At 34.4% G+C, this 12,031-nt stretch overlaps 2 protein-coding genes across 2 annotated transcripts; one reads left to right on the top strand and one right to left on the bottom strand.

Annotated features, from left to right (window-relative positions):
- Positions 1–1,041: 1,041 nt before the first annotated feature.
- LOC142543323 (uncharacterized) lies at positions 1,042–4,778 on the top strand. Its single transcript, XM_075650519.1, has 8 exons — positions 1,042–1,410; positions 1,772–1,902; positions 2,403–2,480; positions 2,573–2,617; positions 2,727–2,771; positions 3,908–3,959; positions 4,060–4,156; positions 4,418–4,778. Exons 1-8 carry the CDS (start codon positions 1,068–1,070, stop codon positions 4,581–4,583), a joined length of 957 nt encoding a protein of 318 aa, XP_075506634.1. The 5' UTR covers positions 1,042–1,067; the 3' UTR covers positions 4,584–4,778.
- Positions 4,779–5,342: 564 nt separating this feature from the next.
- On the bottom strand, positions 5,343–11,574 carry LOC142543322 (pumilio homolog 24). Its single transcript, XM_075650518.1, is given in 19 exon segments — positions 5,343–5,698; positions 5,934–6,181; positions 6,375–6,449; positions 6,648–6,716; positions 6,718–6,783; positions 6,923–7,030; positions 7,712–7,762; positions 7,843–7,893; positions 8,151–8,222; positions 8,328–8,441; positions 8,544–8,694; positions 9,771–9,853; positions 9,855–9,886; positions 10,230–10,313; positions 10,452–10,575; positions 10,679–10,760; positions 10,918–10,979; positions 11,137–11,190; positions 11,258–11,574. Coding segments are annotated over 19 exon segments (1,869 nt in total). The 5' UTR covers positions 11,486–11,574; the 3' UTR covers positions 5,343–5,583.
- Between the last annotated feature and the right edge of the window lie 457 nt (positions 11,575–12,031).

Below are 12,031 nucleotides of genomic sequence, written 5' to 3'. Positions count from 1 at the left end.
TAACTAGTGTTATGTGACATGCAAAGTCTGTCATATTAATTTTTTTTGCTCTTGATGATTAGAAATAAGTTGGAAAAAAAAATTAAAAAATTATAAATTTATTAACAAACATACATCAGCAAAGTTAGCTAACAAATATTATAAAAGATAAAACCGTAAAAAAAACGTTTGTGTCACATTGATTTATCAGAGTTAGTTAGTATGAGTTGGTTAAGTTTAATATTATAGTATGAAAATATGGATAATAATAAAATCTCAATCCACATAGGATTAATCTTGATTCCGGTAGCCGAGAAGATCTACTTAAGGTAAAATCTTGTGTGAGACGATCTCACAGATCGTATTTTGTGAGACGGATATCTTATTTGGGTCATCCATAAAAAAGTATTATTTTTATGATAAGAGTGTTAATTTTATTGTGAATATAGGTAAAGTTGACCTCGTCTCACAGATAAAGATTCGTGAGACCGTCTCACAAAAGATCTATTTTCTACTGTAGATTTGATAACAATATCATGGCATACTTTGAATTCAGAATAAGAGATTTTTTTGGGATGAAATGATATCCCAATGGGATATTTTGTTTGTTATTTTTTCGGCTTTGATTAAAAATATTTATATTTAATTTAAAATAGAAGTTCGATCCAAATTTAAAGGTTAATTAGCATATATATCTTATCATATTAACAAACAAAACTCATTTATTTTTAAATATTATATAAATCTCCCTTCAATTATGTGGAAAATAACAAACAAATTCTATAACTTCTAACATAAATACATCCTCTCATATTTGTATTTTCTTACATTTAATTCCCTAAAAATATAGAATAAATACTAAGTTAATAGTCTAAAATATAATATAAATACAACTGATGATTGTGTTTTTAATTTTAAAAGTTATTGGATTTATCGTTTTATAAAAAAAATCTTGAAGGGATATAATATTTTTTAATAGTTGGATTTTTTTAACTTATGATAATCTTAGGGGTGTAATTGCAATTATCGCATTAATTTTAATGGAACTTTTTGGAACGGGGGGAAGTCAAAAAAGTGAGCCAACCGCAATGCTGCTGCCTCTCCGTTGCCAATCAATTCCTTGTTCTCCTATTCCAGCACGTGATTCTTATTTTCATTCTCCTCACGTGCCCGTCACGTGCTCCCCGCCTTTATCATCCCCCCTCCTCCCCTCTCGCTTTCATTACCCACAGCTCCAGCGAGCCTTCCGTTACCCGTCCGTGCTTAGCCGTAGCTCAGACATGTCCGCCGGAGATTCTTCTCCGCAGTCTCAGGAGGAGGTGTCTCCGCCCGATACATTGCCTTTCGAGCTCAAGGAGGAGTCCGATTTTGATCTGATCGTGTCGTCCGATGGACTCATTTCCATCTGTGGCTTCGGTTCGCTTCTATCCGGTGCGTGCGGTTACCTTCCGGATCAAAAATACGGAAATTTTTTTTTTTTGAAAAAAAAAGCGTTCGTTTGGTGTAGGGATCAATAGATTCCGCTGCCTCATTTTGGAGCTCTGCTGTTTGAATTGTCATTCATTATCCAATTTTTTTTGCTGCTAATGATTGTATATTTAATGTATCTTATTTTGCACTGCTCAAAGTAAATATTGAAGAGCTTACGCAATTTGATCGCGCTTATTTTTGTTGATTTTTTCTTCTTTTTTTGGGGCTAAATTCTTGTTTATTTCTATTTACAATCGGTGATAGCCTTGTTCCATAGCAATATTTTTGCGACGCCAATATAATATTTGAAATGATAATGCAGAGAGGAGTGCGAGGAGTACCTTTCCGAATTTGATAAACTTTAGAATGGCGAAATTGAGTGGATTTAGGAGAGTGTTTGCTCATGTTGCTCCTATTTTCTTTGAGCGCGGGATAGCTTTGCCCGAAACCAAGGTATGTCTTCTGTTTTTTTGGTGCTACTAGTCTTATGCTACAACCAAATAACATAACTGAAAGAGAGAGAAATCACATCTTCATTTTCGCGTTATCAATAGGTTGAGTTATCCTTCTATGATTGCTGATATTTTAGCATACAAGGCTTGAATTATGTCTTTAGCTTAGCTATTTAGTCAAGATCGCAATATTTTGCTGACTAATGTTTGAAACTTGTGATTGGATAGAATTGAATTGGTTTAAATTTTCTTGGTGATGTTAATATAACTAGATTCAGTTAATTGGTAGGAAAAAGATCGAAGAAGAAAACTTTGTGATGATTTTGTAGAACAAATGTACTTTGGCACTTGAATTTGCGGGATTATAAGTGGGAGTACCTAAATATAAAAAGAGTTTCAAATATTTATACTCTTTAGGTGATTGGTTATACTAGGCAGCTCCGCTACCTTCGAGTCTTACTGTTTTTCAAGTGGATGATGCTAATATTTTTTATTTATCAGGAGATATCAAGCTTAAGTGTGGAGCCACGTGAAGCCGAATCACTTGTGATTACAATTTTTGAGATCCAGAGAACGGAGGTAAGAACATTGAACAGCCATATTCTCTGTTCAACATCTGATACAGAGCTTGAGCAGCTGAATTTGACATGTTATTTGCTTTCCTTGCTAAGGTACCCTCTTTTATGGAGAGGGAGCATGAATTCCGCTTCTTAGCTGTGAGTTTCATAGTTATTTTGTACTTGCAAATATCTTCATTTATTCTTGGATGGTCAAGCGTAAAGATACTAATTGACATAGTATTTAATTGAAAATTTATATCCTTAGGTGACACCAGAAACATTTAATGGGCTGTTCTACACAAGTCGAGCGGTGAGCAAAATTAAGTTGCTTTTCTTCTGATATGAACATAGTTGTCAATAGCCCCGTAGCCCTCGCTATAGCGAATAGCGTGGCGAAGCGACACCACATCGCTACGGACCGCTACGCGCCATGGACTTTGCAATAGCGCTCGCTATCCTCGCTATTGGCACTATAGCGACAATCGCGATAGCTGAAATAGCGACGCTATTGCAAAACGGAGCTACATGCTTATTTTTTGTCTTTTTTTCCCTAATTTTGGCTTTTTTGGCATGTACTTAGGTTTTTGCTGGAATTATATTTTTCTACGTTTCTTGTTTTATTTTTGTGTCTTCTATGATATTTCAATGAAAAAACTTAAAATAATTTCAGGTTTTAGTATTTTACAATTAAAGTTGATGGAATATTATGCTGAAAATTAAGATTTTTGAATTGATATTACAATATGCCTATGTATTATATATTTATATACTTGTAGCGCTTTACTTTTAAATAACTATCGCCATGCTATTCGCTATGTGATATAGCCACAGGCAACCTTTGCGCTACGGTGCGCTATGCGCGATTGACAAATATGGGATATGAATGACTTGGGGCATCTCCAACATTTGCACCTAAAACACCATTTTGGTGCAAAGATTAAATGGTGCAAAGATTGGCTCCAATAGAGGCTGCGCTATTTTGGCGCAGCCTCCATCTCTGCGCCAAATTTGGCGCAATATGTATCCTCTGGCGCAGAGGTACTTATTTTTTTTTTTATTCATTTTAAATTTTTTTGTTTTAATTATTATAAATATGTATTAATTTTATTAATTATTTTTAAATATAAATATTATTTAAATAATAATAATAAAATATTTATTTTATTATTTTAATAATGAGATACTAAACATAATAATTAAAAATAATAATTATTGATTTTTTAAATATTTATTTATGTTAATTATCAATGAATAAGTAATAATTTGATTTAATGATTTATAAATAATATAAATTAAGTAAAAGATTTGAAGTAAATGGGTTGGAGATGGATGTTATATTTGGTGCTTTAGTGTAAAATCTACACCAAAATAGATTTTGTGGTTGGAAAGATGGCCTTATTATTGTGTTTGCACGATAAAAAATCATATATGGCATTATTAATGCAGGTGTTGTGTGCACGTTATAGTGACGAAGAATATTTCTTAAACAGATGTAAAGGTGATTTTCTCTCTTTGGGAAACCAATCCTTTTCATCTGGGTATTTTTATGCTGTTCATCTGCACTTTTATCTCATGACACTAAAAGACATTTGGGGCAGGAAGTGAAGAAATCTTCTTTCAACGGTATGGACGATATGGCATTCACAAGATTTGGTTGGATGATATTTTACCCTGTCGTGTTTATCTCCGGCACTGGTAAGTGCTATCTTTATCAAACCTCTATATGATGGAGATTTTCCTCGAGAATACATTATCATATTTTCATTTCATGAAACAAGACCTTTCTTAATGCTGTTTGTTGAAATGCTTGGTTTGCACATTTCCTATCTACTTGATTATTTCTCTGTTCCTCAATCAATTTCTGATGAAAGCTCCATTCTGTGCATTCATTTACAATAATGTTATAGTCATAACCCGTGCTGGTGATGAGCTGAAAGATGTGAAATCATTCTGCAGTGTATTGGCAGCAAAGAACCTCGGTGATATGGCTTATGATAACTTTCTGGATCATACGTATCTAGGGGATCATAAAACAACCATCCGTGAGTACCTCTCGACTACAGGTTCAGGCATAATGGAAGAGGAGCCTCCTGAACAGCTGAAATACCGCTATGGTGGTTGAATTAACCTACTCTAGATTCTTGATGTGGCAATGAAGCTGAGATCTGCACTTCATAGAGATCTTGGATATGTAGATTCTCTATCTCCACAATAATGAAGCTGAAAATCTCTCTGTAGTTTTATTTTTGATCGGCTTGAATGGGAATTGGAACGTGAATTGGGATCTCAATTTTCAGCTCCTGTCATCTCTTAGTTATACTTTCTGGTCTGCTTTGCTCTATTATTCCTTTTTTTTTTTGGTATTTTTACGATGGTTAATGAAAATATGATGGGATCTCAAAGATTTCTTTTCGTTTTTTGCGTTCTTTTTTGGTAAATGTTACTGTGGACTTTGCAAGTCATTTGCCAAGCCTCTTTAGTCCAAAATGCAACCTAGTCAATATATATCATATATATATATATATATATATATATATATATATATATGTATGTTTGTATGTATATATATGTATGTATCATTGGTGAATGGTAACTACAAAGCTTTGATTTTGAGACATTTATTTTACGGATTATTGACGTTTATAAATACATGAATTCTCGATCAGTATTAAGTTGGTTCAGAAAAAACCCTTGCATCCATCGAGTTCGAGACTCTCAAGTGACCCCATTTCACACTGCAGCACTGAAATTGCCAAAAATGCAACTTTTATTCACCATTTCATGTTTAATACACATCCTGAATCCATTGTCTGTCATTCTCGATGTCACGGAAATCAATATAATTTCTGAAAACCGAAACAGGCAAAATGACGAGGATGAATTGAGCATATAAATTGGCATTTCATTATATATAATTGCAACAAAAATATATGAACTGCCAAGCGTCGTACAAAACTAAAGGTTAAGCAACAAAACTTCCATCTAACCAAGGAAGAACCAGAGAACTCATTATCAGAAGAGAATTCTCCTGGACCTTAGAAATTCCTCAATATAATCTGCTAATTTGTGTATTTCATGATCTCTAAAGGGATTCATTTTCCTAGTTTTTTTCATCGACTGATTCAGTTAAACGGTATGCTCAGAACACCATTCTCTATGAAGGGCTGCAGCTCTTCTGTTACAATCTCCTTCACCGTAGTCTCTGAAGTTTCCAAGTATGCTTTGATTACCTTTGAACTGAGGCAAAATGATGATGATAATCTTAGGAAACTATACTACACGTATGAAATTACAGTTTGAGTAGGGAAAATAGTTTATGATGGGGAGGGACACAATTGCCAAGATGATAAACTCCAGGAAATGTTGATATGGATAAGAAAGAGTTCTTCGAGATAGGATCTACTAATATTATCGAAATATTGTTAGAATATTTTTCTGAGGAGGTTTTATTTCAGTTTATGAAAACCTAAACCTGTGACCTTCTGCCCATATTCCACATTTCCCTTTAAGAGCTTTTTCCCATAAAACAGTGGCGAAAGCAGGGCAGTTAAGAACTAGTTTTCTGATGGTCCTGCTTGAATGAAAGTTTTCTAGAAGATGCTCTTCTTCTGGCTCATCCTGCTTAGGCTGGGCGGCCACAGATGCTATAGATTCGTGCAACAAGCCCAACTTTTCACTCAAATTGGGATAAAGAATTCCATCAGCGCCTCCAGTAGAAACCTAATAAAACCGAATGGCCCATTACCCAAAATAATGAATATCAATAACATGTTTAAGGCAGTATGGAGAGTGGGATAACGAAATAAAGCAAATCCAAGACCAATATCAATTGGAAATAAATATATAAAAAACACAGACTTGCTGATGTTCAATGATATAGAAACCTTGGAATGTAAAGAACTATAATTGATACCTCATAAATGACATCCTTTCCAGATTTGGATCTCAGCAATTCCCCTACCATTTCATGGCACGCATCAACGAGTTTCTGCAAACATAAGCAACGTGTTTACAACTTTATAAAGGGGGAGAGGCGACTAATGTCATAAAATTCCAGAAACAACAATCATAAATAGAGCCGCGGGAAGACTGATGAAGAATTAAAAACCATATAAATTACACAAAAACATGGAGGTACAGAAGTACAATGTAATATTATGATGAGAGTAGAGCATAATGTGCACACCTCAGCAAGTCCACTATCGACTAACAACTCTTGCCTCCGCTTAAATGGATCTTTCTTACCACCCTCACTTCAGAGGTATGCTTGCATCTTCGTTGTTCCAATCATCTACGACAGCTTCACTGCCTTGCAGTTCATCCTAAATAAAGAATAATTAGAACTTTGTTGAGTTAATTCTTTCAAACGGCAATTCAAAATGTTTTCTAAGCATGTTTCACAATAATGAATACAAACGAGAAAAATTAAGTATAATGACAATGAAGAAAAAAGAGGTTTGCCTTGTTACTAAGTGATGGAATGGATAGACTCAAGGATGTGATATCATCTGGACTGAAATATTGAGTAGAATTGGGATGAAGTAGCTGAAGTAAAAGACGCCTTCCATCCTGTGAAAAATAAACAAATGGTTGCATCACTATGCGCGAAAAAAATTTAAGGATCAGCAACCAAGAAAATAATGTATTGTTATTAAATCAAAACAAATCATATAACTTCTGCTGGTATGAACCAATAATGAGGCAAAACTACTGAAAACCAAAATATAATCCATATGAAGTTTATTTTTCGCATCAAAAGCAGTGACAAATTAGTAAAAATTATAAGGAATACATTCATAAGTGTCAAATGCCAAAGATTACATTCTAACCTAAAGCAAAGGGCAAAATACAACAATCCTTTAGCAAACAGTAAAACAACTTTAATTATCCCAGTTAATTTCCTTGATTCACTATTTCGCATTCACGTCATATATATTTTAAAATAAGACCCGTAAACTACATTGGCCCAAACAAGGGCCCTTCACATCTCCTACCCCAGCTCTCAATAGCTATGCTCTAATCATTTCATGCTCATTGTTCTCAAAATATTTTTTATGCACCTTTTGTCTCACCTATATGTAACATTATCTTTAACATGGCACTTCAAAAACTTTATTTGAAACGCACGCCCAATCTCAAGTCAGCTTCAAATATCAGGTAGAGCTAAAAACAAGCGTAAGTTTTATGCAACTAAACAAAGCAAAAGATGCTGTATTGCTGTTGATGCAAAAAGAAAAGAGAAAACCAAACCTGATGCGAAATAAGCTCCTTCAAATTTCCCTCAAGCTCACGAATGATCATCTATGATAGAAATTGTGATGCATGCACTTAGAATGAGGCTATAACAAGAGTATGAAAGAGCCTGAGAAGAAAAACCAAACCTTTGATACAAGTTTTGTGTCGTCAACAATCGAAAATATGGAGACGAGTACCTGAGAAAGTCGTTGGCAAAAGCCTTGAAAGGTCGCAAAAAGATATAGAAGTTCAAAAAATGGGGGAGGGGAGGGAATATAGCAATTATTAAATATATTTAAGATGACTAACATAAATTTTCCAAATAGTGAACATAGGCCCTCAGTTACAAAGCCCATAATTGGATGAAAAGCAATGATAACCTTTGAGTGTGTTATCTGAAATGGATCTTAAGGGGAAACTAGGAAACACGGTCAATCACCATAGTCATACTTACCATACTCCCAAATTTGTCACGAGCAATCTTGTCAATATGGCCTTTCAAGCCTTTAATTATTTTCTTCCGTTCCTAAACAAACATGCAGTTGATGAGTGTGTCACACCAAAACATAAAAAATGTGGTACATAATCGAACATTTCTGTAATGGCACTTTTGGCGATGTTGGGATGGTACCTTGGCACTCCCATGCTTAATACAGAGAATACCAAGCCTGGATCCATCCTTAGTGTGGAACATCCTAACAAGATCTAAAGCTGACAGCTGCTGGATAATGTCTGCTGCAGAGGACTTCACAAAGATATGATTTAGGAGTATTGCCAAAAGTTCAGTAAAATTTCTAAAATTATTTTATGGCAACCATAGTAGGAATGGGAAAAATTATGACAGAACCTTATCAGCAACGCTTAGAAATTCCATTAATGTTTTGTGCACAATTGAATGGTCTAATATCCCTTTCTCCAAGATTGGCTGAAGCACAGATGCCATGTGCCGCAAAACGGATGGCTTCTGTAATTGTAGCTTTGATATTACATCTACTAACCTGTGAAAAATTTTGTTATTATGATAAAATAAAGTGAACTCCGAAAGCCAATGTAATCATGAAATTTGTATGTAAACTTGTCACATTTTGACTCATACTCTATGTTGCAACGATACGGGTACGAGTATCGTATCGAATACGATACGGATACGGCGATACGTCAAATTTTGAAATATAAGACACGATACGGCTAGGATACGACAATCATTAAAATATATATAAATATTATATATATTTATATTTATATAAATTTAGTATTGAAAAGTAAAAATTATAGAGATAGACGTAATATTTCATTACTCATAATATCTTAAGTACAAAAAATTAAATGCAAAATCCAGTTTAAGCAAGTAAAAAGAAATCAAACATCCATATCGGTTGAATTGAGAGCCGCTTGAGCAAAAATGGAATGAAAGAGATGGACAAATGTATTTAGGGATTTAAAAGTTCAGCCCAATTTATTTAAATTATTTTCCTTTTAGTCCCTAGAAATTTTAATTTTTTTTAATTAACCCCTAAAACTTTTAAATATTTGCAATTTTGCTCAAACGTATCCACGCCATATCCATGGCGTGTCCTCGCCGTGTCCAAAACGTATCCGGCTGGTCAATCCTAAACAAAGTCAACGATACGGATTTTGAGGTATCCGACACGATTATCCGCGTGTCGTATCCGTATCCGATACTTCAAAAAAAAATTAAGGTATTCGTGCTACATAGCTCATAATCGTGTCAACATCCAACTATTCAATGAAAGAAAAGAACTATATTGATCAACTTTCGGAGCCCAGAGTCTTAAAAATCACATTTTTATTCACTCTCAGGCTACTAGATTCCAAGCGAAATATGCATGTTCTATCACCAGACATACCATAATTTCATTTACTTTTAACTAAAAATTGCAAATAACATTGAGCTGCCTGGTTGTTTAGTCCTGAAGTTCAACTTTTTAAGTTTGTATACCCATTAAGAAAATTTCAGCTCGATGGAATCACATAAAAGTATAAAAAAGAGGGCAAAATCATGTTATTGTAGTTTCAACACCACCCCATGATAGTCAACAAGTTAATGCATTACCTTGTTTCTTTCATTGTGACCAAATTTTTAAATAACTGAAGTTCTGGTGAATATAATTCTGAGAGAAGAGCTTGCTTCTGAGTCAGTATTCCCCAGTTCATATGCATGTTCAATAACTACAAAACCAAGTTACTGTATTAGCAAGGCAAGTATCGAGTCATTCAAATAATCCCAGCACAATATAGAGAGCACTAGTGCATAATACTGAAAGACTAGCATATCCCATGTAAAAGGACTCAAATGTCTAAGAAAACAAAATGTAAGGACATGCCACTATTGATTCATCAAAGACTCTGCTCTTTTTTTGTACATCTAAGTTTCTAATTCATTCAAAGTCAATTTTCATAAAAATTCTCAGAGATGATACGCCGTAATATACATGCAAGAAAGCTACAAAATTTAGATGTCCAAATGAGCGAGCCACAATTATGATTTAAGTTCAGAAAATGTTGATCATACCGAGTGAGCCAACCATGTGTCGAAGAAGAGCTGCAACATGACCATGGAGGGCAGAGATAATTTCTGCCAGTTGTTCTTTTGTAGCTGTAGCAAGTTAAAAAAAATGTAGGTTTGTTGCAAAAGTAAAAAATGCCAAGCTTATTAATCCACGCACAAGGGGTAAGGGAAAGGAGTAGATTAATCTCAGAAAATCATAATTCGAAATTCTTTCTCAGAATATACCATTATCCAACATTTTTGTCACGAGATGAACTGCATAAGTATTGGTTGCTAGACTAACAAGGCAGGGGCGAAGCTCAGCAAACACAGAAGTTCTTTCTTCTTGTGTGCAATGTTTGACACACGTCTGAAACACAAAGAGACAAATCAATACACCATTATAAATAGCAATAAACAAATCAACACGAGAAGATGACAGAGTGATCTATGGGAGGCAGCAGGTATTAAACCTGAAGAACACGAGATGAAACGTGAGAGCTTGCAATTTCAGAAATCTTCCCTTTCATCTTCTTTAACGCTTCACTCACCAACCTTAAACAAGAATCAAACAGAAAGGATAAATCTACATTCTACAGTAACTGAAACCAAGCAAAAAGAAAAAAGAATCCTTTTTAACCAAGATGATGGAAAAGTGAACAAAGGACATGAAGGTGTAATTGGACAATAAAATTGCAACAGAGGCACAAACATTGATCTGTCCTCTTTGGCAATATTTCGACGCCTCATCTTCTCCCAGAGCACGGCAAGCTCCTGATGAGAAATGGGTAAAAATGTGACTTAGACAACAGAAGATAACTTGGCAAAACGGACTCAGAAGAGCAATCACGCCGATGCAAGCATCTACACTTTGATTACAGCTGAAATTAGCCTCAAAAAGGCGTTTAAAGGAAAAAGAATGGAGACATACTTGTTCAAGCGAGTAATGCTTCTTCCTTTTCTTTTTCCTAGCTTCAGCTAATTCCTGAAAGTTATCACAGAAGTAAGCAATTAACCGTTACAGAATCACTTAACAGAGATAAAGATCGAACCTTTGCATCCAAACGACGCTGCTTCTTGCTATCTGTCACATCATCGTTCTTCACACCAGTTCTGCCCTCCTTTCGCTGATGCTTATGTTTCGTCAACACGGAGGGCTTTTTCGCGACCTTAGTTTGAATATTAATCGAATCAAACTTAGGTTTTTTGGAAACAGATTTTGTGTTCGGATTACTCTTTCTCTTCTTCGAATCACTGACCTTCTGGGGCTTCGGCGCCATTGATGAATCTGGGGCAGAGCACAGTTTTGTAGACTGTATCCTCGGGAGACAGTGGCTGTTTTGGAAGGGTTTACGTAGTTGGAAGAAAATATAGGGCCATGACGTCATATATGTTCTTCGTGTAATGAATTGGACCCAAATTATAAATCTGGGCCATCTCTTGAAATCTATAATGGGCTTATTTTACAAGGCCCGTTTCTTTTTTTAAACTTGATTAAAATAAATATTTTGATTTTATTTAAGATTAGGTGTATTTAGATATTATATAGATATATAAGGGGTATTGTATAATTAGATTCTAACAGTATGTAAATTATTTTAGATAAATAAATTGATAAACATGGAAATTATTTAAATAAATAGTAATTATGATAATTATTAATAGTTTAGTTCAAAAAATATTTAATAATTTTCATTATGAAATTTTGAACTGGGTAAAATTTGGGTCATCCGGAGTTACATGCAAAATATATAAATAAATAAAATGGTTCATTGTTTTATGATTTTAATGTTGTCATGCTTTTGTCACTTGTTCAGCATATACAC

This window comes from Primulina tabacum, chromosome 4, assembly GCF_025594145.1.
Source record: "Primulina tabacum isolate GXHZ01 chromosome 4, ASM2559414v2, whole genome shotgun sequence".
NCBI lineage: Eukaryota > Viridiplantae > Streptophyta > Magnoliopsida > Lamiales > Gesneriaceae > Primulina > Primulina tabacum.
This window is presented reverse-complemented; position numbering and strand designations above follow the sequence as displayed.

Coding starts and splice junctions, on each gene's coding strand:
- LOC142543323 (XM_075650519.1), top strand. CDS start 1,068: ATGCTGCTGCCTCTCCGTTGCCAATCAATTCCTTGTTCTCCTATTCCA. Junction 1,411..1,771: donor CTTCGGTTCGCTTCTATCCG/GTGCGTGCGGTT, acceptor ATGATAATGCAG/AGAGGAGTGCGAGGAGTACC. Junction 1,903..2,402: donor TAGCTTTGCCCGAAACCAAG/GTATGTCTTCTG, acceptor TTTATTTATCAG/GAGATATCAAGCTTAAGTGT.